The sequence below is a fragment of the Bombus huntii genome, chromosome 1 (genome assembly GCF_024542735.1).
Source record: "Bombus huntii isolate Logan2020A chromosome 1, iyBomHunt1.1, whole genome shotgun sequence".
NCBI classification, from domain to species: Eukaryota; Metazoa; Arthropoda; class Insecta; order Hymenoptera; family Apidae; genus Bombus; species Bombus huntii.
Window position 1 is genome coordinate 13,886,360 of NC_066238.1, and position 26,857 is coordinate 13,913,216.

The 26,857-nt window shown below is 32.5% G+C and overlaps 1 protein-coding gene and 2 long non-coding RNA genes across 9 annotated transcripts in view; 1 reads left to right on the forward strand and 2 right to left on the reverse strand.

Annotated features, from left to right (window-relative positions):
* Positions 1 to 14,995, forward strand: part of LOC126869109 (multiple C2 and transmembrane domain-containing protein) — a 41,185-nt gene extending 26,190 nt beyond the window's left edge. Inside the window, exons 1-10 of one of the 7 annotated variants that reach the window (XM_050625273.1) lie at positions 1,154 to 1,654; positions 1,724 to 2,902; positions 3,818 to 3,966; positions 4,618 to 5,023; positions 5,329 to 5,471; positions 5,548 to 5,907; positions 6,212 to 6,341; positions 7,090 to 7,254; positions 8,018 to 8,343; positions 8,519 to 13,967. In XM_050625273.1, coding sequence (XP_050481230.1) covers positions 1,460 to 1,654; positions 1,724 to 2,902; positions 3,818 to 3,966; positions 4,618 to 5,023; positions 5,329 to 5,471; positions 5,548 to 5,907; positions 6,212 to 6,341; positions 7,090 to 7,254; positions 8,018 to 8,343; positions 8,519 to 8,630 — 3,165 coding nt within the window. In that variant the 5' untranslated portion in view covers positions 1,154 to 1,459 and the 3' untranslated portion in view covers positions 8,631 to 13,967. Of the gene's footprint in view, positions 1 to 1,153; positions 2,903 to 3,817; positions 3,967 to 4,617; positions 5,024 to 5,328; positions 5,472 to 5,547; positions 5,908 to 6,211; positions 6,342 to 7,089; positions 7,255 to 8,017; positions 8,344 to 8,518 lie in introns of those variants that run through there. The other 6 variants (XM_050625291.1, XM_050625260.1, XM_050625281.1 and 3 more) reach the window with 6 other exon arrangements.
* On the reverse strand, positions 6,247 to 7,224 carry LOC126869828 (uncharacterized). Its single transcript, XR_007691017.1, has 2 exons — positions 7,083 to 7,224; positions 6,247 to 6,996 (listed from the first exon to the last, which is right to left on the reverse strand). It is a non-coding gene; the product is annotated as an uncharacterized LOC126869828 (long non-coding RNA).
* A 151-nt stretch (positions 14,996 to 15,146) lies between the features above and the next one.
* LOC126869800 (uncharacterized) overlaps positions 15,147 to 26,857 on the reverse strand; it is a 33,379-nt gene continuing 21,668 nt past the window's right edge. Inside the window, exons 10-11 of the long non-coding RNA XR_007691003.1 lie at positions 15,454 to 26,798; positions 15,147 to 15,387 (exon numbers count right to left, since the gene is read on the reverse strand). This is a non-coding gene — a long non-coding RNA (uncharacterized LOC126869800). The remainder of the gene's footprint in view (positions 15,388 to 15,453; positions 26,799 to 26,857) is intronic.

Sequence of the window (26,857 nt, forward strand, 5' to 3'; positions counted from 1 at the left end):
ACACGTGACTGCAAACATTTCCGATGACTCAGTGAGCCTGTAAGAATACTAATAATTTGCATTCGAGCAGTTCGTTTGCCGTAGTATTGTCCGAGGAAGATTTTTCGGTTCTATTCTCTATGGCAATTAAGGTTACGAGAGAAAATCTTTAACTTTGGTTAGTTCAATCTGAACACTAATTCCACGCTTCAGATCGTTAGATTGGTCACGCGATCTGTACGGAATCAGTTAACCTGTATTGGCTAGATCGATTTCAGTGAAATGAAGTATTATTTCGAAACGCTACTGTGATTTTGTCTGTGTTCTTAAAGTCTTGGTATTAATACGTTTGTGGAGATTTAATGAAACTGTGCGAGACAATTTAATGGATTTTCTACGATTGCTTTTGTGATTGGCCTTCTTATATTTTAGTTGGTTCCGAAACTAATTATTTTATACTTGAAAAGTTTTATCAAAAGTGGTTTTGATTGTGAGGTGTGAAGATAATCTTTTTTTTTTTGTATAAAAAGTGTTAGCGTTAGAAATATATATATATAGTGAAAAATTATTGTGAAAAAAATATTTATATTATGTAAAAGGAAACGAAAGAAGAAGTTTATATTCTGATTCAAATGCGATCTTTCAATGTTGTTAAAAAATGACAGATGCGGGCAGTTCTGCTTCGAGATTTACAAGGAAGACTTGTTAGCATCGTTACCATTGTTATCGCACGAAGATTCGTCGATGTACAAACGTGTGGCGTAACAAAGTCGAAGATACATTACTGCAGTTAATTTTAACAATAGGAGGATAACAATGCCATAGGAGCGGAACTAAAATAGTCAACGAAATGTTCATGGACATCGTCGGATAAGATTTTGAAAATTCAAATTCCAATTTACCTTGCATTATTATTCGTTATTGCTATTTTACATTTTATTTTATTTTAATTTTTATTTTAAAAATTCTTTTTATTCCAATTGTAATTTTTAAAATTACACGTACAGAATCTTCGTCAATTTTTCTAAATTTACAAAAGAATAATATTTAATTAAAATATTTAAGAAAAATATTTAATTATTAAAGAAATCTTTTTATATTATATTTTTTATATTCATAGTTCAAGATAAAAATTAAAAATACGAAAACATATTTATATATAGAAAAGGTACAAGTTTATAAGAAGAGATTAACAGGATAAAAAATAAATTTTACAATTCTGTCAACTGTAACCAACGATGATCGACGTAACTATCCTATCGACCGTGGAGAAGGAAAGAAATTGTCGGCGTCACGTCAGGTGGTGTCAATTAGGCGCGTATTCGCACGCGAAGACCGGAAAAAAGCGTTTATTGGTCACATAATGTGTATATTCAAAATATTGCAAGGCAAGCGTTCCCACTCGAAGCACCTAAAAAATACCATTGCCTAGTATTTTCAGTTCATAACGAATCATCATCCTACGTGACAGCTTTACAAAATGAAGAAGAACGTAGAACCCATGAAATCTAAAACAGATTCGAAAGAAACAACCAACGAAAATAATCAAGATACGCGTCCGAGAGACTCGGCAGAGAGTCAAATATCAGACGCCGAGTCCAAACCGGAAATGTCTGACCAAGAACCAACAGTGGTGGCACCACGGAGCGGAAGTAGCTTTTTAAAGCGCGATAAGGTGAGTGACATCCCTCTAAAACAATTATCGACCGATTCAAAAAATTCCTCTACGAAAACTCCCTTAAAGTTCCTGAAAATAATCTCGAACGAAGAAACTCATGAAAATAAATGGAAAAAATTTTGGGTTCATCATCGAGACAAGTTTCGACACAAGTCCGAGGAAGATTTCACAACGAGGAATCGAACTTTTGAAGAGATGACGGCGGAAGTGGACGCGGTATTCCGAAAGGCGATTCGAAGCATGCGATTCGATAGATCCGATACCGATCGTCGATATGTTAACATTGACGAGAGTTCTCCGGAAAAAAATGCTGGCCAAGACGATAACAAAAACACTGAAAGCATTTCAGAGTTACCGCAAGCCGTCGAAGCGCCACCTCGAAGGTTAAGATTGAGTACCGGCCGTATAAAAGACCGCAAGTTCATGGACGTTTTGGCAGGTGAGCAAGGTACCTTTAAGAAAAAATCCGAGAAAAATGATCCCACTGTCATAATTTTTGGCGTGAACGAAGAAAAACAGAAAGAAAATACATTTAAAGCTAATGGTGAAATATCTGATATTAATTTCCTCGTAGGAATCAGTGACGAGGAGAAATATGTTCGATTGGAGAATAAGATTAGATCGGATCGTTCGACTAGAAGGTGGAGTTCGTTGGAAAATTTAGCGAGAAAGGCGGAAAACGTTGGAGAAGATTCTTCTACAAATAGGATAGAGGGTTTGTCGATCGAAAGACCAGTTCGAAGCAAAGAGAAGAGAACGATCGGATCTTTGAGATCTTCGTTGGGGAGGAAGATGGGCTCTGTGGAGAGGATCTTGGAGGATCAGATAGAGAAAATATGGGAGGAGAAGGTGGAGAAGCATCCGTGGCTGCTGCCTATAGAAAGTTGGATTGTTGAACGTTGCAGGCCCTCTGGAACGTATTCTATCCTTCACGACAGGAAAAATAGCGGTTTGAAGATGGAGGAGGGGAGGTTGAGCGAGAAAGAGCAGAGTTTTGACTTCAAATTTACTGCGCCTGAAAAGAAGGACGAAGAGGGAAGAATAGAGATTAAATTGGAACATTTAAAGAGACCGGAGAGATCGGCATTCGAGACTGCAAATTTGATTTCAAGGTTGAGGAAGTCTTCTTCTGAACAGTCGAAGGTAGAGGAGCAAGAGGTTTTGGACGTGAAGGACGTGAAGCATCATGATCTGTTCGATAAACTCAAGGGCAATGTTAGAGAGAAAATGGAAGATATTCATAGGGTAGACTGGAGTATTTTTTTTTTTAATTAATTTTACTGGAGAAATTTGTTTATATATATATAGTTGACTATTAACAGTTGGGAAAAGATGATACAGGATATATTGATGAACATTTTATTTTTCTAGGGAACCAGTAGTTATGATTATAATTTAATTTGTAGAACACTATGAAAGATTAGTTTTCTTTTTATAGAAGTTGTTAAGAATTGAAATCAGATGATAGAGGATATTCAGAGAATCTGTTGTTTTGTAGATTCCTGATGCAGTTCACAATCAGAACATACATGATTTGTCTTTGAAAAAAAACTTAATTGCGGTAACAAGTTCAAGTTCTATTTTTACTTATGTTATCTAACATCCCGCAATACACTAAATGTACATAAGATGAAGTCAAAACTGAATTCATGTCGAGAGATAGCATTTATCGATGCTAGTGAATGATTCACATTTGTCGACTTGATGACAGAGGTAAAGCTAATGCTGCAGTTACATTTAAAATCACTTAATCTGAGCCCCTATCTCTTTTTCATATCTTATGTTTCAATTACCGTGGTAAGCTCTGTATAGACTTCTCAAAACAATTTGTTCACTATTTTTGAGAAACAAATATTAAGGTTGAACATATAGAATCGTAGATAAACCTTGACTGGTTCCCCGTATATAATATACATATATACATAGAATCGTGCCCATCGAACAAGCAGTTGAAAAACTAATATCGCGGCTGATATTTTGTTCAACATTTTTTCCGATACACATGTTCTAACCAGAATCTTCTAAAATTATTATTGTCCACAGTGAAACGATATTTTTCTTTTCCCTATTTTGTTTCCTTTTATTTTACTTTATTCTTACCATATTTTCCTCCATCAGATAGAAAATTCAATTTCGCATGGCGTATTTTTATGTCTGCAGTATTTCCAAAGGACCAATCGATTGGCGGACGTAAATAGACGGTTAAAGTCACAGATATGGAGCTCCGTGGTAACGATTGTTCTTGTGGAGGCGAAGAATTTATTACCGATGGATATAGACGGTCTTTCGGATCCCTATGTCAAATTTCGGTATGAATACCCTTATTCTTTTCACCTTTGTCCCCAATACTGTCATTGTATTGAAATTAATTTATTTTTATTGTTGATACTATCCTTGTACTTCGCTTCCTTCACTGTGAAATACTTGTAAGATTAAGAAGTATCGATGTCAACGAAATAAGTTATATAAAGTATCTAATTTATATTTCAGTTGTGCTTCTTGTCACTCGTTGTTTAAATTATGCGGTATGATGCGATATAAATTGTAATCATTGTAAAAGTCTTGCTATCTTAAAAGGAAGATAAATATGTCGCTTAGAAAAACCACACCGATCAACTCTATCAATTGAAAAATGGAAGGATTTGATAATATAATAGAATTAGAAATATTTTAAGTGTTAAATTATAAGTGTTTTAGTCTTTTTTAAGTGTTAAATTGTTCACACGATCCTATGATAAACAATCCTGTAGGAACAAATCATTTATTTTTTGAGAATTCAGAATTTGGATACTAATCATAATAAACTGGAAAATTTAGAATTAGAATTTAGAAACCAAATGATATTAAAATTAACAAATTACTAAATACATTAATTTGATCACCCATCAAGTATTATCCTTACTTATTGGTAAAATTAATATTCAATGGCAATTATAATCATTTTCTTCTGCATATTTCAGTCTCGGAACAGAAAAGTACAAGTCAAAAGTAGTGCACAAGACTCTGAATCCCGTTTGGTTGGAGCAGTTCGATCTCCACCTTTACGAAGATCCTTATTTAGGTCAAGAATTGGAGGTCACGGTGTGGGATCGGGATAAAAGCCATCAGGATGACCTAATGGGAAAAACGGTAATCGATCTGACGACGCTTGAACGTGAGACGACCCATCGACTCTGGCGGGATCTCGAGGACGGCTCTGGCAGCATATTTTTACTGTTAACTATTAGTGGTACCACCGCTAGCGAAACGATCAGCGATTTAGCCGCACACGAAGACACACCTCGTGAACGTGAGCAATTATACCAAAGATATGCTTTGGTGAACTCGTTGCAGAGGGTACGAGATGTTGGTCATTTAACAGTGAAGGTACCTATCTCTAAAAAATGGAGGAGAAGGAGAAAACTTAAGTTTAAAAATAATAGGAAAATGTTTAATTAGAAAATTAAAAAATAGGAGAAGAATATAGCTTTTTAGGACTAGTTAAAAAAGGTTTAACTTCTTTTCCAAGCTCATCTTTATAATCTTATTAAATATAATTATCAACTGCACAGAAATTTACAATATGTATTTAAAATTTTTGAAAGCATAAATTTAGGATTCGTATCTCTTGTATATTACTTTCGATTTGTAGAATTCATAAAATGTATATTTATGATTCGTTCGTTATATAGGTATTCAGAGCACAAGGTCTCGCGGCAGCTGACTTGGGTGGCAAGAGCGATCCTTTTTGCGTCTTGGAATTGGTAAACGCAAGATTGCAAACCCAGACGGAATATAAAACGCTGGCTCCAAGTTGGCAGAAAATATTCACTTTGTAAGCCATCGTAACTATATAACGGATTTCAGAAGAGAATATAAAAAATATAATCTTTTTTATTTGTTTCTCATAGTAACGTGAAAGATATCAATTCGGTGTTAGAGGTGACAGTGTACGACGAGGACAGGGACCATAAAGTAGAGTTTCTCGGCAAAGTCGCCATACCTCTTCTAAGGATAAGGAACGGTGAGAAACGATGGTACGCGTTAAAGGACAAAAAACTGAGGGGTCGTGCCAAAGGAAATTCTCCGCAAATTCTTTTGGAGCTGAACGTGGTGTGGAACGTTGTCAGAGCATGTGTTCGAACGTTAAATCCCAAGGAGAAGAAGTACATGGAACCGGAGATAAAGTTCAAAAGACAAGTGTTTTTACGTAACGTTCTCAGGCTGAAGGCAATCATCGTTATCGTGATTGATATTGGAAAATACGTGCAGTACGTGTACTACTTTGATTCTATTTTCAATCTATTTTAGAAATAGTCATGACATTTGTTACGTAAATCACATCGTATGTTTCGTTTATAAATTAAATACTGTTTGTCATTCGTCAAAACGATGATTAATAATTACTACGTTTCCTAGAATGCTATATTATTCATTTATTCATTAACTTTTTACATTAACGTATTTTATATATTAATCTACGTATATGTTATGTTTTAATCCTATTCGAAGATATTATGAAATTATTCAATGAATAATGGTGAAATCTTTTTCTGTGTTTTATTGTATCCTTAGGAGCTGTTGGGAATGGGAAAATAAAATGAGAAGCATCATCGCACTGGTCATCTTTATTTTGGGCTGTTACTACTTTGAACCTTACATGTTTCCTGGAGTAGCACTCCTTATTCTGTTAAAGTATTATCTGGTATGTAAACAAACTAATCAGATCCTTTTACATTTTATCTTGTCAAAGCATTTTTCTAAGTCACTTATCACCATCTCTATAAATTATTGACACTCGTACACTTACCTTATGTATTTGCTAATTCGTTAAACTGGATTGCTAGCCTTAAGTACCTGCAAAAATCTAACATTCTACCGAATACTATTAAAACTTTTATTTAGTAATATTATCTGCAATATTTAATGCTGTAGATTAGAAAATGTCCCACTGACCAAGGTAATCTTATACATTGATTAAATTTCCTATTCTTGTTACTGCTACTTAGTAGAAATTACTATCTTCCTTCTTGAGCTAAATGAAATTAAAGTTAAAAAGCTATGTGACTAGCATGGATATACAGTTTGGTTGTCCTATGTTTTAAATCTTTACATTTTTAAATACCTTTAGAAAATTAGATATAGTAGTATTCTAGTATTTAGTACAGAATTGTTCAACAATGATATTTCAAGATTTATGCCTGTAAATTTTCAAAATTTTCCATAGAAATGGCTTACATAGTTTAGAGCAATTTTTACCATATTTCTTCCATTTAGTATCTAATATATTGATCACTATTGTTATATCTTCTCAATGCTGGAGCTTGCTTATAAATAATAGACGCCAATAACCAATCAACCTTAAACACATGTAAGATAACACGTATGTAAATCATCTGCTTGACGACCTTTACCTGCATTGCTGCATGTCCACGTCCTTTGCTACCTGCCAGCTTTATGGAGATGGAAGCGGATTCAATCAATGGATTTCCGGACAGGTTGCAGTAATAACCGGTACACCCTTATCGCATCAATCGAGTTCCCACTTCCACGACGAGGGTGACGAAGGTCCTGCCACTCCTGGGGACGACGATGACGACGATGACGATAAGGACAAAGTAAGTATTTCCAGCAATTGTTATTTAAGTTGTTCCTGATATTTAATTTTGTAAAACTTTATATATTCATTGAAAATTAGAAAATAATTAGATTTTTAATAGAATTTCATATGATTCTTTTATTTATTTTACAGCCAAAAGGTATTAGAAAAAGAAATTTGTATAATTTTATATAAATTTGAGTCATATGTTTCTGTACAAAATTGAGAAGCTGGATAACCGTTTGTTTTTAACACTGCTGCATAATAACAAATTATTGCTCTTATAATGTCACAACTCATTATCAATTGAAATTACATTTCCTGTTTCGTAATACACCAGTTAAACAACTGTCATTTGTTTAATGATTGATGGTATTCTTCTGGAATAATAAAAGTTTATAATAGGTTCTTAGTTGCCAGTAGCTAAAGGCTCCTTTCAATGAATATTACATTTGGACGTATATCACGAACGCGATAGGCAAGTATTTTGGTCTGGCGCTTTCCTCGATCCAACCTTCGACCTATTCAAACGACGAATTGATGTGTGCCAATATTGGTCAAATCGACTTCATCGAGTTAAAGATTGACCTTGATTATACGTCCTAACATACAGAAAAAATTTTATTATTATTACTAATTACTATTGGTATTACTATTATGTTAAATAAAATTTTTAATAAAAAATTATGACCAAAATTAATTTATTTCTTCAGCATATTTTCTTATTTTTAGTAAATCTTCTTTTATCAGATTTTCTCTAAAATTATGGTTCTTCCTTTCAGGAAGAGAAAAAAAGTCTAAAGGAACGCTTGCAAGCAATTCAGGAGGTAACTCAGACTGTTCAGAACTCGATCGGTTACATAGCCAGCCTCTGTGAAAGAGTGAAGAATCTCTTCAATTTCACTGTTCCTTATTTGAGTTATTTAGCCATGATTTTGGCGATCCTCGGTGTTGCTGTCCTGTATTTCATCCCTCTAAGATACCTTATCCTAGTATGGGGCGTCAATAAATTCTCCAGGAAAATTGTCCGGCCTCACTCGGTTCCAAACAACGAGCTCCTAGACCTCATAACTAGAGTGCCCGATGACGAGGAGCTCCTTAATTACAGGTCCGTTTAGAATTACTCTATAACCTCCGAAGATTTCTATCTTTATTATTTATAAGTAATAATAAAATTTAAACATAAACATTTATTATATTTGTACTATGCTACTGTACTACATCATACATATAATGCTATAACTACTAATTAACAATACATTAAATCAAATTATCTTTTTCAGAGAGTTGAAACCATTACCAACTGCCGACTGTGAGAAGAGCAGTACATCGGGCAGTCCAGGTGCATCGAATTTAACGCGGAGGGAACAGAGGAAAAGGCATAAGGCCGCGTAGCAGCATGCCCCGCGGCCGGAAGTCGCGGGTCTACGATCACCGAGCATCCTGAGGACGGTCCTGCTGCGCCGTAAGATGCGCCAGCGAAAGGGATCAGCGGAGAATCCGGATGTGATCGACATAGACTGAGAAACGTTTTGTTTCCACTCGTAGTTGTCTAGCTAGGGGGGGATTTTCATCATTCTAGTTTCCAGTCTAATCTGGTCACGTTAAGAACACCTCGCGTGGTATATCTTCGAAGTCTGAACTGTTTTATTCTCAGTGAGGGTAGTTTTACATCATATTATGAAGAGAAATAGGAAATAGATAAGATATAGTTAGAGGATGAAAGAGATCAACCACCAGATGGTCGAGTTCACTGTAATAAGAAAGAGAAAAGAACATTGTAATCGCAATATTCAGAAGGATTTCCGCATTTTTATAGCATAAGATATTCAAAGTTTCAACTGTATTCGGTAATTAAATACGTATATCCGTAATATAAAGTCGCTAGATACGTTTAACGAACACGCTGGAAACATTTGTCAATGTTTACCAGGCGATATTTCTCACGACGAAATCTCCGGGACATACCACGCAAAATTGTTATTAGATACTGTTTCGATTCGATAGTTGGAACGAGTCGATGCACAAATTCATCTAGAATTTCGTAAAAAGAAGCAAATGATATCTTTTCATTTATATAGTATTTGTGGAATGTGAACGTGCGGCACATTAGTAGTTGTATCGAACAACTCGGCTATAATGGTGTTGGTGAGTCTGTGTGAATGATCGTCGACAAGGAAGTCAAAAATTTCCCAATAACGCTCTCATGAAATTAACGACAGTAAAATATTGAATTTTATTCTGAATATATAATATCTATTTCCTTGAAAATTAAAAAATTCCATAAATTCGAATGAAACTAGTTTAATAAACATGACGTCAAGAAAGGAAACAAGTTACGATAAATTATCGTTTGACTTTCCTGTGTGAGAAAAAACGAAGGAAAACACGGATAGACAAACGTTTTTGAAAGTATATATATCTCATTTGGACGGAAGAGCCGCGTTTCAAATGTATCAAGACTCAACGAAGAATGTGCGTTCGATAGCGGTATATTAGCTAACAATATCGACGGAGAAGAGATACCATAGTCATTTAAAGAAGAAAAAACGAGAAAAATACGCGAGAATAATTCCCACTAACGGGCTATCCTCGTCGATCCGTTTCGTCCATCGGTGTCGTAGATATAGCTGCTACAGAATCGTTACCAATGACAGAGAGAGAGAGAGAGAGAGATATTAACAAGTTTAAAAGAAAAAAAGAGGAAAAAATATAAAAAAAAGAAAGGAACAAAAAAAGACAAATATAGTTGTTCTACGGCGGTCTTATTTAGCCGACAAAATTCGCTCGACGAGTTGTTTCTTCCATTTCAAGAACGACGAATAGAATCAGTTATTCAACATTCACACGTCTAAACTTTATTCTATATACTATATTATTGTAAAAGAAGAAAGTAATAGCAGTTCGATCGGTATATGTAGCCTGTTCTTATTCGAGTCTTCGTGCTACCTCGTGCTGTAATTATCGCGTTATAGTCTTACGATTGTAATTTTACTATTCAACGATCGCCGAGGAGCTATTCGTCGTTCGTGAAATCAGTTTATTATTTAGTCTTTTACCGTTGAGACCTCTCGAAGTGTCCTAATGTTATTTTCTTTAAATAGTATTTAATATTATCGAATTCTTCGTTCCAACGCACACTGTCACGCGTTCATTCGCCTCCTCGAGCATGAATACAATAAAATTAACGTATGCTATAACGAGCATCTTTGCGTGTGGAAAATTGTAAAAAGTGACAGAGTTTCTCTTTACGGTTGAATGATAGAATTTTATTACAACTGTTCACGTTATAGCCAGGAACATATCGCAGTTTAAATAAAAGGAAAATATTCAATTTCTAATAGAATCGTGCTGGGTAATGGCATTATGCGATTTCTTTGTACAAATCATGGTAATTAACGAAGAAACCGTGGAAAATATTAGTCGTGCGTGAAGATGTTCGGAAGAAACCGGAAAAAAGCATAGAAAGGGGCAGAAAGTTTCTCCGACCAGTTGTATTACTATTTTTATAACAATAATAGTTATCGCTGTCCTCGTGACAATAGTTTGTAGCTCTTGCGATTAAATAACGTTCCAGCCAGACCTCGTAACTTTCTTCATTGTGAATATTACGCTGCGTTCTTTTTATACCGGTTTTTCTCTCATTGTGTAATCATCATCATAATATTGTCTCTGTAAAAAGGAAAAACTACGTTACTTCCGTTATTTATGTTCCATTTCCGGATAGTTACGAGCTCGCGTTGTCGCAAAAGCAATAATAGCCGAATAAAGATATTAATATTACAATTTTAAAAGTTGTACATCAAGTGTTATATGAAAAATATGGTAAAATTATGCGATGACTAGCATGCGACTAGTAAAAGATTCATAAAATAATTATAAACAAAGTTTTGTATTTTCGAGTACGTTTTAAGCAATTTATTATAGAGTAAAATTTGGCTAATTAGCGATCTGTCAAATGAATGTGGGTAAATCCGCCATGGCAAACATGCTTGAGGAGGGAGGCAAAACGCGTTGAATTAATTATTCCTAACCGCGATTTTACGGTTCGTGCCAGCCGATGAGAAAGCTGAAAGGGGAAGAAGAGATATCGCTGATCCATTTTTTCGCTTTTCTAACTCGGAACATCGCGGCATCGCCATTTTTTCCCAAGTCTTTCGTTATCATTTTTCTCGCTGTTTCTTGTATTCGCATGATCGTGAGGTTCATGATGTCAGTAAAACGACAAGTGTTGTAAAAGAAAATTGTATCCTTCGAGTACATTTTCACTCATATTTGACCCTTTGAAGCGTTATAAATATTTTTTATATTTCATTCGAAATTTTTATCTCCTTTTTAATACATTTGTACAATATTTTTATATATTCAATTATACATATTTTATTTTTTGTATATTTATAAGGATACAGAGATACAATTATATTGTTGAATTTATAAATCTGCAATTCTAACTTAACTGTATAAAACAAATTTATTATGGCAGCTAGTTCAGTCTTTTAAAATGCAGTTTGTGTTAAGATGACAATTTCAGATGATCAAAAAAGAAGTTACTAACAGACTGAAATTATTTTAAACAATTAATTCATGTAGACACACAGAATATTTTTTAACATTTAAATTTATGAACCTACATAATTTTAATATCCTATACGCATATTTACATATTTATATTCGAAATATCGAAAGAAATTATAAAAATTACTAGAACTAGAATTAGTTCTTAGGTTATTAAAATTAAATAGAAGATACTAAAATTATCCTAGCTAAATCGTCGTTAAATAACATGATCGGTCAACTGTGAAATTGACGAATCGTAAAGGAATCGTAATTGAAATCATGACTGAAAGTTCCGTTAGCGTAATTCTATCCTCATCTTCCGTATTTTATCTTGGTAGGGAATTAAAGAAACCAGACTATAGCCGGAAGTAGTTCGCGCTTCAAAGGGTTCAAATGTAAGTAATATCGGCCATAAGTATTAAGACAACTCTTGATACTTAGTTAGACGCATTTCACTGTTTTTATTTTTGTTACAAATGTGTTATTTCACTCGCGTTACCTATGTTTTATAAAGTAAAAAACTAAGTGAAATAAAACTTATTTGAATTATTTAATAAAATCTTATGGGTCGACAGAGGAGGTACTACTATTTATCGTTCACTGTCACGCGTTCCTACATTCTTTTGCTTATGTATGTGACACTTTCGGGCAATACGCGTGCTTAACTTTACGATTGTGTTGGGCCTGCTAACAACCAATCAGGCTAGTATTTCTTCCACAGGACTTTCTTTGAATTCAGCAATATAACTAAGTGTCTTAAATATGTACATACCTATGGTCAGCAGTGCATAGTAACGTTTATCGTCGATTTTGGGCCTGAGTCGAGGGACAAAACGTATAATATAGAATACACTGAACACTTACAAGTGAACGTGAGATACATACGAAAAACGAGGGAAAATTAGGCGATTCTTTCTATCATGTAGAATCTAATCAACGAACTTTCTTCGTAAGTGAAAAACTTGTGATATTGCAAATCAATTTCATTGTGTTTAGGTCGAGAGATGTAGAGCGTGTGATTTAAAATTTCGTGACTATAGCTAAACAGAAACTTTTCTTTTTTATAGATCTTAGGTTAACTTCGTTTTATTATAAGACGGACAATCAGAAGTATGAGTTGATTATTGAATTTATTGGTGTTGATTTTCGGGATTTTAAATCACATAGCTGATAAGTTGGTGTGTTTTCTATAGTCATTCCATACGACATTCCTTGTATTGAAATTGTGTGGGTACGTGGATTCACTTTTCCATTTATGTTTTCCATGAAACTGTGAGAATATATTCTCTTGGTAAATTTTGTTAAAATGCTTTGTATTTAGGTAAAAGATAAATTTAAGTAACATTATATTCTTTTTAAAAAGATTATAATGAGTAGTGTGCTCATGCAATTTCATTTTTCACGCATTTGGTAACGTTTAATCTTATTGAAGCGTCGGTTGCTAAATATCAAAAGAATATACAAAGCACTCTTAACAATAGTAAATATAATTACCAACGATAATCTTTGTGACCATAAGCAATAAAATACTCAAAACAGTAAAGGTTAGGAACAATTAATGTTAGTTGGACTACAATATTGGACTACATATATTTGTATTGTCTTCATAGTCATATTTATTCGTTCAATTATTAAGTTCCATAACCTAAAATTAATTTACAATTATAACATGTGATTTAAATCATCCAAAAGCTAGATAATTACAAATAAATAATGATTAAATTACAGTTTCTGAAGATAGTGTGAGTATCGATCGACGCTTCAAGAGAAACTATTCGCGTTCTACACCGTGGTTTTTCTACTCTTCCAATTTTGTACTTCCAACAAGGTGTATAAGATATTTCAAAAACATTGCTTTCTCAATTTTAAAAGAGACATTTTCCTCCGTATAAGCATCTCACCGACAGAGAAGGAAAATAGTTTTCTACGTCTGCTCTTGTAATTTGAGCCATTTCTTTCGGAACACAGTTGTTCAAGCGCAAACAGGGAAACGTAAAAAGATACGAGCGGTCATACATTCACGCGTATATTCATTATTATCTCGTGCACGCACTTTCAAGTTTGCATGCTCCAGTTTCTTCGTGTTATATGAATCTTCATTAAAGTGTCTTAGCCGTTAAGAGGAAAGCAAGGCCGAAATACAGAGAGACAGAGAAAGAGAGAGAAAGAAAGAGAGGAAGGCCAGGACGAATTTGATTTCCATAAAATCACACGAGGGCGCGTATATTTTTCCCGAATTCTGTCCTCTGGATGAGTGTTTTCTATTCCTAAAACTGCATTTTATTGGTCGTTGAAAAAGTTCGTAGTGCTTTTATTATAAATAGAGTATAGATTTTTATGCATTTATGGAAAATTTGGAAATGCAACAGCAATATATAAAATGTCCAAAGTATAGTATCCTCTACAATATTTAATAGATAAAACAATTTCTTATTCAAATTGCAGTTTCTTAATTATATTCGTAAAAATGTGAATTTGCATAAATATACATAGTCTGATTATGTATTTCTTTCAAATAATAAAACGAATAAATATTATTCAAATAAATATCATTCTTAGTTGGATACTAAAGTGAATTAAAGAGAAATATCGAAAATTCGTTAATGAACTAAATCTTTCTTAACTTTCGCTACAAATTTTCCGATTCTTCAAATACAAATTATACAAATGTAAATATAAATTATAAATTACAAGTTTCTAGATGTTTCAATTCAATTCGATTTTGTTTGCTTTTATCGTAGTTGAACGATGAAATGATAGTGATCCAGATGGCAGATCGATCGACAATGCTCCGCACAGGTCTGTTCGATAGGACAAATGAACATTAAATTTAAGATAATTAGTCGATAATTAATCGAAATTGAAGTCACGTGTGAAGCAAAGAAGGTTCGGACCAAGTCCAGATCGGTTGATCTCGGTCGTACAAAAATAAATTAGAAAAATAGACAAAAAAGAGTGAAAACTGGAAGAGACGAGGATAAAGACAAAGCGATAAAATGTATAGATATAATCATTAATATATTATTATATTAAATTATATATATACAAACATGCATATACATATATGACTGTTATTTAGATCGAATTCTGGAACTTGGTCAGCATTCTCAGTGTTCCCGACAAAAATGTACTTACGACAAAAGGTGATAAGATTCATTATTATATTCATAAAATTAAAAATAAAGAAAGCTTTTAATATCCAATACCATTTTCGTTCATTTTCCAGGAAGATATCTACTGAAAAATACAATTTTCAATTTCTCAAGAATACAATTTTTATATTCAACACTGAAATTTGTATCCTTTACAAAATAAGAGCAAAAAAAGAAAGAGAAAAAGCATGACAACATCAGATAAAACGATTTTTCAATATATTTCCTTTACAAATCACAATCTCTTTTCTTTGATCTTGTAAGTAAATTTCAAAAATACAGTAGAACATTTTTTGGAAAGTTATTTTTCAATTACATCTATCATTTCTCTACCGACATGCCATTGAGAGAACTACATTTCTTTTTATGCTAATTTGAGCAATTTTTGGTATATACAAATATGCGATAAGCCGGTTCGTTGAGCCGTCAGTAAAGAACGGCATCTGGAATGGCGAAAGTGAAACTATAACTGAAGTTGTGAGTATAAGACCCATAGGATGCTGACTCACATTTCCATTTTTCGTCCCTCTCTTCGAGAATTCCTTCGGTACAGTATGACGCACTCCGCTAACACAATTTCCTTTGTTACGATCGTCCGAGTATAAAACTAACAGGATTTGACCCAATTTGTTGGTTTTTTGTTAATAGAACAGAAAAGAATAAGCAGGCTGTCACTATTAAAAAGGAAAAACTCCTTTCGATTTGTAGAGGAAAATAGCAACCAATTAGATCATTACAGTACTTATTAATTATTTCAGCAGCAATTATTAATGTATTAATTATATTTTCAAAAGAAATGATACTTTATATCTATTACAGTTGTTTTTTTTATTAAAAAGATTATCTTATAGAAATACTTACTTAATTGATCCAAGTGCTTTTATAATTTCTATGCTAAAATATTGAAATATTTATTTTGTAACAAAATAATAAGAATAGTTACTTGTATGAATATCTCAATTCCTTAATGCCTCTCTTGACATTGAGGAAGCGACTATTATTTAAGAAACTTTAAAGACACATTTCAAACCAGTTTCTTGATGACCACGAAGGATTCTTCATTCATAGGAAGAAGATCCGTGTTACCTGAGTGTCCTAGACCTTGCGCGAGGGTGAAAGTCGAGGTCGAGATTGACTCGGTGATTTGGATCTCATTGAGGAAGCATCGATCCAGCTGTCTAAGTACAGATATTTCTCCTCGGAAAGTATTAAATGACTAGAATAGATGGAATTTAATTCCTATGATAAATTAATTTATTTAATGAAATACCATATTCTGCATTAATATGTACATATTTTCTTACTTCTAATTTGAAATGAGAAAATAAAAAAATCTGTAATTTCTGTTATTAATTTAAGTACTTCTTTTTTCTTTCCAATATAAAAGTCTTATAATAAATTGATTTATGTATTGGAACATGATTTTTGTATAAAGATATTTCTTCAATTTATTGAAGACTATTATTTTAGCTAGAAAACATAGGTTAAAATATTACATTAAATAAAAAGAGGATAAAGAACATGAAAAACGTACTACAAAAAAATTTTTGCAGTGTCATCATCATCAAAAAAGTCAAAACATATTGCATAGCTGCCAACAACCACTTTTCCTCTAACCAGACACTTTGAAACCAATTCCACCATCCAAAAAATCACATAACAGGTATACATTATAATTTTCATATATCAACTAAATTATATAGTAACTTTTCCACCTATACGTTCAATTTCTAAGTGAATAAAACGATAATAAAGCGAAAAAGACAAATGTCACATTTTGTCACCGTAACAGTATTTTAAACAAGCAGTGGATCATGGATAGAAAGAAACTTTCACGACAGGAAGAGATATTTTGCAACTTGTGAGAACCTGAATTCGCTTTTTTTTTATGCTGTGGGCCTGGTGGCCATGTTCGCCCGGCTGAAATTTTCATATACCAATAGAAAGTTATGAGTACGTCCAGTTTTCACGATTCCACGAGCCGGATTCAACGGATACGTCGCGACAAATCGTTCTCTATCTCTTTCCATCATTCCTCCTGACCTGGTAATCGTGATTTTCTAAATTGTTTGCTCTCCAGTAACACGTCTGTCTCGTCTAGTCGCATTCTTGTAATTCTGTTCCTGCGAGCTGGTCGATTACTTTGATTTTTTGTAACTTCTGTAGAGAATATTTGATACCAAAGAATTATTGCAGTATAGTAGAGAGTAAATTGTCAGGAAAAGATTGATAATATTATTATCAATTAATGGACAACAATTTTGGATAAAGATTTTTTTTATAATATGTAAATATAATATTAAAGTGGAGGAAATTTAATATTAAATTGAGTGTAAGTATGCAATAGTCCCTTTGTTCTTTGATCTTCTTTTTTACGTTTAGTATACCATTTCATTTTTGCTATACATATATACTTCATATTTGTATAGAAAATGATTTTTGGAGCTTCATCTGCGTGCAAATGTATAATAGTGAATTCATATAGAAACTTCTTTTATTTATTCATAATAATAACTTTATAACTTTAATAACTTTATAAATTGTCAGTTATAGGAGAAATCAACTTTTTTATCAATGCTAATTCCTAATAATTAACAAACACATTCTGTGTCAGTTTAATTAATAAAATATTAACAGTCTCATAAAAATTCTCATTACACAACCTTATTATGGAATTTTACTTTGCATCAAAGTAAGTCTCAAATTTAATTCATTTCAATTAAGAATTATTATTTAATCCTATTACCACTTTCTCTCTATACAGAAGTTTTCTGTTTCCAATAAATTTTCCTATTTTTTAGGAACATCTACCCGAAATTTCCGATATCAAGAAAGACACTTTTGATCCTTATACCCTTTTAACCCATTAACCTCAACTTGTAGGCAGCCAAATTGGTGATTACTCAATAAGTGTGTAACTAGCAATAAATCTGAAGCTTTAATATTGGACATTTTTGTATATATTAATATACTATGAAAAAAATTAAAATTAATACGGTATCCAAAGAGATCGTATAATATTTTGTATGAAATACAAAAATTGTTAAAATAAATATAAAAATTGGGTACTTTGCTATTCGATTGCTCATGCATTGCTAGGATTGAAGAGATTGGAGAGTTCTTATGATTCCCATAACCTCTACAAAGAGAAGTGGGTTTGATTCAACAGAAATGTGAATGTGAAAGTAAGATTCCATTGCACCGATTCTTATTTATCTTTATACATACGTATGGATAAACACACGAGAACAGAACCATAGATATTTTTACACGTTTCAGCGGACGAACTCATTCGAGGACCATTCCACGGAAGTGATTAGAAAACTTTCTCCACTGGCCGTGACCTCGATCCGATTGACGTTTCGGTAACAACGAGCTGGAAGGCCAGATAAGGCGAATTAGTGGCCACCACTAAGTTGCAACAGAGATAGCACATTGGTGATATGAGAAAGTCGTTAGTGTTTAGTTCTGTGGAGTTCCTTTGTTCTATTGGATTTTTATAAAGCAGTCTTTTAACGTTCTCTTGATTAGGATTTATGAGTGTGAAATTTCAACAACAGAAGCTCGTTCCCAGAAATTGATGGAAGGTAAAATGAAAAATAGCATCAAGGTGGTAGGTTTCCACGAATAACTTATTTTTCATCTACTCCCCATTAATGTAGCTTATAGTGAATTGTTTCTTTTTGATAAATTGATGTAAAGTGAAATGAAACATAAAATGATGGTATCATTCTTTTGAAAGAGTGATTATAAGGTAATTTTATGTTGTAATTTTCACAGCATTGTTCACGTTATCTAACATCGTTGAAGATTGTAGATCAATTTTATTTCTCATTTTTTACAAATTAGTTAATAGTTGATTAGCTAACGTTAAAAATTCAATCTATACATTCAATTTAGATCTCAAAATTTGAATTTTTTCAGTGGTAGAAATTAAATGAGATATTTTTCGTTAACAAAAGGAAGACTTGGAATTATAAGGAAGGAAATAAAATAGTAATATCGATAAGAGAATTGTAAAAGAGAAATCAATTGAAATTTGAAAGTTTCCAAAATTTACAATGTTGAACAGTAATATGTTAAATTATAATGCAATGTCATTAAATATTCAACAAACGCCGATGACATGGTCATCATATGCTTACGAATCTGTCACGGTATAATCAAATATTATTCAATGTCATGGAACGTGACTGACATGCGAATGTTTTATTACATGTGTATTAGGCCATTCAGGGAACGATGAATTATGTTTTGAATGCACCGTAATAGTCTCGTGAGTAGAACTTTAATGCAATTTCTATTTATGCTCAACAAAATATTATTTGATACCTGATTCAAGTAATCACAGGATCGTTTATTTTATGGTATTTTATTTTATCAAGATTAATGTTTTAATAGATTTAATTTATTATTTGTATTTCAAATTTAGTTTTTAATTAAACACTACGTTTTAATTTTATATTTATACGTAAAAATATTTTTTATTTTGAATAGAGTTAAACTATTCAAGTAATTTTGAACAATAGTAACATTGTAACATTAAGTACTATATTTATAAATAATGCTATCTCTCATAATTTACAACATAGTGTTATAAAGATACTAAAAGAATGTAAAAGAATTGTGCAATTGGCAATGCAATTTTACTCCTAGATATAAGTCTAATCTCGTAACTATCTGTATCGTGAAATGTCGACTTATACGGGTCAAGATCTTTCCCATGAGAAATTTTTATCTATTATTAAGTGTAACCTATCCCAGTATTTGTGTACTTAAGTAAGCAAACACGCCTAACTACAAAAATCATTTTTTCAAATCTTTCTCATTCATATATTTTTAAATACAATTTTCATTTATATATAATAACATTTTTATTAGCTCTTTTTATTATTATCAATGATATATTTATTATTAAACAAATTTTTCATAGATTTTTTATGAATTTTTAGTTAAATCAAAGTTAATCTTTTGATAAAGAAAGACAATATCCTCTTTTGATTGGGTTGTCCGTTTGCAAAAATCATCCTAGATATTGGAAACTCATCGCAAACAAAAGTTTAATGAAAACCATGAATCAGCCTGCGACAGAAATCATAAAAGCTCGATCAGATGCTCGAGATTCTTCGCGAAGAACGAACTTTCCGCAAACAGGATAACCCTATGTAATGGAATGGTAATTGAACAAGAATCCGTTCAGTTTTCTTCTGCCTACAGCTTCGTCAAGACCGAGAATAAATTATACGTTAATCGTGTTTAAAAACAACATTCGTAAAAACGAGTTTCTATACTAACAAATTGCCTAACAATGTTCACCATTACTTGGATTTCTTTTCTTTGTTGAAGAAAAATTACAACAATTAGGTTAAGTAGTCGTCTTAGAATATTTAGATTAGAAGGCTATTTAGAGATCTAACAAATTCTCTTATCTTCCATACTTCCCCCTTAAGAAAATATATGTGACCTTAATCTATATCTTTTATATTCCAAAGGATTATATTTTCATCCAATAATCTTATAAATATATTGCAGATATTTAGAAATAGATGTGAAGAGTTGTAAATAACAATTAGGAACGGCAATAAAAGAATTGAAAAATAACTAAAATATCTGTACTGCTACTATAACAAAATAATAATAGGAATACAAACTATTAAAAAAGGTCAAACGTAAGTAAAATCTCACAGTTCTTCGTTAGTCCATACTATTGTTCTCCATTTCCGTAATTGTTATTTGCCCGCATATTTCAATTACACGCGCAACGAGCGCGTGACGCAATACGAATTAAAATTCCAAGTCGAAGGTTTCACGTTATGTGATCCACTTTTCGATGAACATCAGACGAATTTCGTTACCCAAGCAAATTTTGCTGAGAAAGGGTGTAACAGTCGAATCGATTCCATACAAGGAAGTTAGAGTTTAGCATTGTTACGCGACTGACCTTTATCGTAGCTGAAATTCCGTCTGAGTTTCTCACGGGGTGTGTATTTTTTATTTTGAACGCTAGAGCGTGTGTTTGTGTTGTAACGCTAGAACTGCCAAACTATAATGTGTACCTAAATATGTTATACATAGTTAATTAATATTACAGCAATATGTTGATAACATATAAGCATATATATAATCAAGTTCCTGTACCAATAACAGTAAACTTTAATATTATCAAAAATTTTGGTAGTTATAATATTAATCTACGTACATATGAAGAAAAAACGTTTCTTTATAGATAAATATGTGAGATACAATAAACTAGTACATATGTTATGTATATTAGTATTATAGTATGTAGTATTTATCCTCAAAGCTTAATTATTCAATAAAAGTAGATTTGTATACTCTAGTCATCAGAAAAGAAATTATTGTGTTGTATGACCTAACCTACATTTTATTGTAGTTTGACTGAAATTTCCAAAAAGTTTTCTGTTGCTCGAGTAGGATAATCTGCCGATAAAATATGATACGAAGAAATCTGATTATGGCTACATTGTGTTTATTAATAATTGTATGGATTTTACTTATATTCTATCACATATTTGATTATTGCGTACAAACTGCACTACTGTAATTATGCAAGATACTTTGTTTTAAGGAACGGATTGTATGTATAGAAGTTTCTTATGTATGAATAATGAAGATGGATTAAATATTTGTTACTATGTCGTTATATGGAACAACTCCATAATTCGTGTCGAGGTAACAAATACTTTATACCTTAAATATTAAAGATTCATGATGCTTTTGGGGTATTTGAAACTGTTTCGTAACACATATCTAGATAAAGTAGCTAAATTATTTGAGGTACTCAAGGTTACTAAATATATACTGTATGTTAGTCACTAGTAGTTGAAGTATCTAAAATATGCAAGTGTTATATCCAAATATCTCATGCATCTAAATAATCAAGATATAGTCGCACACAAAACTAAATGGACAGATGGTGGAAATAGATATCAACGAAGTTACGTTAAATTCAGCTTGTTTACGTAAATATTAATTTCAGTTATTGATTAAATAATCTATAAGGATATATGATAAATAAAACTTAACTATGCAACACTAGCAGTAGCCCGATTAAACCTCTTCAATACCTAAGTACTCCCACTATTTGTTCACTTATTTTATCATATCTCATATCATATCTCATAGAATATCTATGATATTTTCAATAGAAGTTTCTATTTTCACATTAGAAAATATTTATTAAAACACATAACACTTTCAGGCTAATGTACAGTTCTTCATTACTACATAAACCCAGTTCGTCACCTATTCGTAAACCCAATCATTGGTCATACTAGAAGGATCGCGATGCGGCGCTACGAAGGATGCTTATCGAGCTCGAGGAAGGTTTACCCTGACTGTCCCTGACCCACTTCCGGTCAAGTTCATTGCTCATCCACGGCGCGGCGCGTTGACCTCACCTTGTACGCGTGCCGATCTTCTCTCTTCCTGATTCTTTCTCCTGCTCTTAGCTTACCTGTCGCTATTCAATTTGTACGCCTACGAATCTCCAGAACCAACATACGACGATGGTGGTAACTAATTCATTCTGTTCAGTGTGTCCGAATCGTGAAAATGGCAAAGTAAAAAGGAACTTCATCTTTTTTTTTATAATTTAACACACAAATAAATATACGCCTACAAAGACAGAATTTAAGATGTTCGAAAAATTGAAAAATCCAGAAGATATGTAAATATGGATCCTGGTCATGCTCCTTTTTTGTGCTTATGGTCGTGTTTCAATGCGGTGAAAGTTTTTTGCGGCTTCGAGAACTGCACAAGTTACGTAAAATACTTTTTAAGGCTGAACAATTTGTGTGAATTTTATATACCTATTCACAGAGATATTTTGTTATCCTGCGATGTCGTTTTTTGGTTAATAAGTATTTTATTAGATAATAAATGAGTTAAGGGAAGAAGTTCCGATACTAGTTTTTTATTTTCAGGTTAACAGAGATTCTAAAATATGATAGATCTTGTTCTTCCTAACCAATCATATAAGTTAAAGGCAACACGAAAATTTTTAATGGCGGATTGTAATTGGGAAGCATCAGTTTTAGAAAGTATCTTTCACTATGACTCATTCTGCTTTTTCCATTTTTATTCTTCAGAGAATTGAACCATATCAACTACACATTTTTATAGAAAACAACAAATCACTGAGGTAATAAAAAACGATAATGTATAGAAACTCAATCTTTAAAGTCAAATAAAGCAAATGGAAATATTTTATTACAGCAATTAGTATCTGGAACAAGGTAATTACAATCTCATCCTTTACGATTTACCGATTCATTGATCGAGGTCAAACATAACATCATATTATAATGCTATGTAATGATCGCATATTAATATAATATTAATTGTTTGATCTAAATTTAACTTATTTCAAAATATTTTCCATATCTTTGAAATTAGGCTTTAGTAATGGTTATGTAAAAAATTATCCGTGACCTTGACAGTGTATCTCAAGATCATTAACCTCAGAGAGTTAAGTCGTTTCGTAAATAATTATCAAGCAATTAAGTCATACATTTTTTTCTAAAGAGTAGTATTTTATCCAGAGAAGCAAGACAGATTTACCTGGCCTTTTTTTACCAAGATGGCGTTGTAACACGCGTTAAAAATGCACCATGAAAGCTAATTAACGTAATTGCCTCTTCCGTTCGTGGTAAGGCGATGAATGCGTGTAACGCGCTTCACTTAAGGTACATAGTTGTCAATTCAAACTTTAATCGTTTAAAACGAGTTGATACACGAAGATAATATTCATTCGAGACAATCAAGTGCAATCAGCGCAGTTCAACGGTAGAGTTCGTCGACGTTAGTGTAATCACGAAAACAATAATGAAGTAGTCTGTAATTTTAGTTGAAGAGGTTAACATTCTTGCATGCCATAACTTTTCGAGCTATACTTCGTTATTACCTAAATTAAACAATTCTCGTCGTCTCTCTCTTCGTTATATAGCTTTTAATACAGTTTAATTGGAATGTGGCACAGTAGCGTGCAATTTTTGAACGTAGAGTAATATCAAATGCTATCTATGTACATGTATACAATATTTCTAAGTTTTATTATATAATATATTTTTTAAATATAATGTCTTTAAAATATTTTTGACAAAACTTGTTACACAATTTCTTACTATTTTCACATTTTATGATTTTATGATTTGTTTTTGAATTTAGAAATGAAACTCTAGGAATTCAGTTGGGACAAGTAGAATAGGTTTGCTTGTGGTCACATGGTCGGACATCAAGTTCTCTGCTTATAAATTATACTCTACAAGGAAACCTAGAAATTTCTTAAATTTACATTTCAAACTTTTTGAATTTGTAGCCTAATTTTAAAAGAATTTCAACTTAAACTTTTTGTAATTAGTAACTTGACTTTTAAAAATCTTTCTTTCTCAAAATCAACCACTTAAAAAATCCAAATTTAATGATCAAAGAATTTAATTAACTATTAAATTAGACGACGCAAAAATTACTGGAACTATTCTACGGTATTACAGTACTGAAAATTTAATGATACATACAACTATTAATTAAGAACATAAACAGGTCGTTTCATTTTTTTATAACAACTTCTTCCAGCGGTAGATACCCGTAATTTTATTGTTTCCTAAAGGTAGTCGCAAATTGTATTTTTTTTTCTTTTTGGGGGCTTCCAACCAAGGTTGTTAGTAATATAGAAAATGGAAGTTCTGTGAAAAGCATCAAACACCATTTGTAAAATATTGTCATCACTCTTAAAAGATCATGTTGCGTTAAGTGTTTGCAGAAACGAGTCTCTATGGTGCAATCGTAATTGAATGAACAATGATGGAATACTTGAAATGTTTGAGAGAATATGAATGGATGAAAAGATGATGGATATTGTCGTGGGAATGTCTGCAGAAAATGAAACATGGAAATGTCCTTTCCTTTTGAAGATTATGTATTGACAGTTAAACTTCTTAAGTAAAATGTAAAACAAAATTGCAATTTCGCACTTAATCTTATATTTTATCAATAATATGATGTCACATCTATCGTCCAGACAAACTTAAGAAACAACCTAAGCTGTGTGGCCAGGGAAAGGAGTTCCTAGGACATTGGAAATAAGGTTGATACGAAGGTGGATTATTAAAGTAATTACAGAGAAAGAGCAGTAGGGGGCTGGGCACAGTGGAGGAATTTGTCTCGCTTTCACCTACGACGATCCCCAAAGTGGAGGCAATGTTGTCACAGATAGAAAAATCCATTGTCTTCGCAATCAATTAGATTCATGATGGTAATCCATCGTTTCTAGGACTTCGTGTATCCTCCAGATGTAACGCAATACGGGCGAAGAATGGGATAGGAATAGAAAAGGCCAAGCTTGACGTCCGATTGTAATTTTGTGTAATTCCATGGAAGCTTTCTAGTACCAGGAGGAAGAAAGGCGGTTAGTTTGATGGGCTGGTTGCCTCAGGTTGTTTCCGTGTGCCATCGCGGAAACACGTTCACCAAAATTAGCTTGCACGATACGACTTCCTTTTTTCCTTTTAATCCTAGCTTTTCGCTTTCGGTTTCGCTAGAAGCTTGTTGGAGATAATGAAGAAAAATGATATAGACTTTCGGGTTATTTTTGTTGGTTACAAAGTTCATTAATTAGGAGTTTTATTGAGGGCCCCTCTCGCTGGGAAAAGAGTAAAACTGGTTGATAAAGGACATGAGATATGGTTGTCTTTTTTTATTTAGAATTTGTGGAAATGTATTAAAAAGTAAAATTAAGTTCGATGTAGCAAAACTTAGGAGAGATTAAATTGTATAATGATAGAAAGAGATAACTAGAGTCATTGGTTAGAAACATCAGCAATTTCATAAGAGCGAGATCTGTTAACAGCGTTTAGTGAATTGTTTTATATGTAAGAAAAAGAAATCGATTCCCTATAATATAGATATGATATACGTAGAAAGTCAAAAGGAAGGGAACGAATATAATGAACACAGTAAAAGAAAACAAAGTTGACAGAGAAATTGAGAGATATAGCAATGAAACTAAAAATACTAAAAAGTATAAAAGATATCGGGAGAAAAAATATAAATAAAAATGAAAAGGAAAAGAAATTTGATAAAAACAATCTAAAAATCAATAAAATGGAAACAAAGAATGGACGAAGAAGACAAAATGAAGATAAAGTATGAAATCCAAACTGACGAAGGGAAGCTTTATCATTGTTAGGTTAATCTCGCAAGGATACCTGGTAATCCGTTCTAATCAGCAAACTACATTCGATCGATTATCCGTAACAATGTAAACGAACGAGAGTGAAAGTAAGAGAAATTTACGATTCGTTTTATCACCCTCAGGTGAATCGATGCTCCCTGGTCGGAATATTATTCATCCGTGAGATAAAAATCGTATACTTTCTAAGCTGAGACCTTCCCTCGGTACTTTGAAATATTAAAACGTTTTGCAAACGTATCGTTCGATGTTGAGAGTAATTGAGGCTCGTAAGTGACCCGTTACTTTCTAAATTCTTGTGCGTTTGACTAATATCAGTTCGTCACGTAGTACATGTGTTTTGCCAGACACGACGTTTAACAATGGAATCTAATCTTCTTTATTGTCACTTAATTGTTACGATATTACGTTGTTTGAGTGTGTAAAGAGTTTGAGATCGAGTAGCTTTATCTTTTTCCTGGGGGCGATGTTTATTTGCTTTTCTATAGAATCTTCTTTGTTATATGTTGATTTATATGTTGATTATTATGGTATTACCATAATATCCCATATATACCATAATAATAATTATTATGTATCAATGTTATGTTTGTATAGTATTTTGACAACTTTAATGATCAATTACTAGGTGGAAGTTTTTGTCTAGAAATAAATTTTTTAAATAAATAAATAAAGCAGTAATCTATGCCTTATAAATTGGT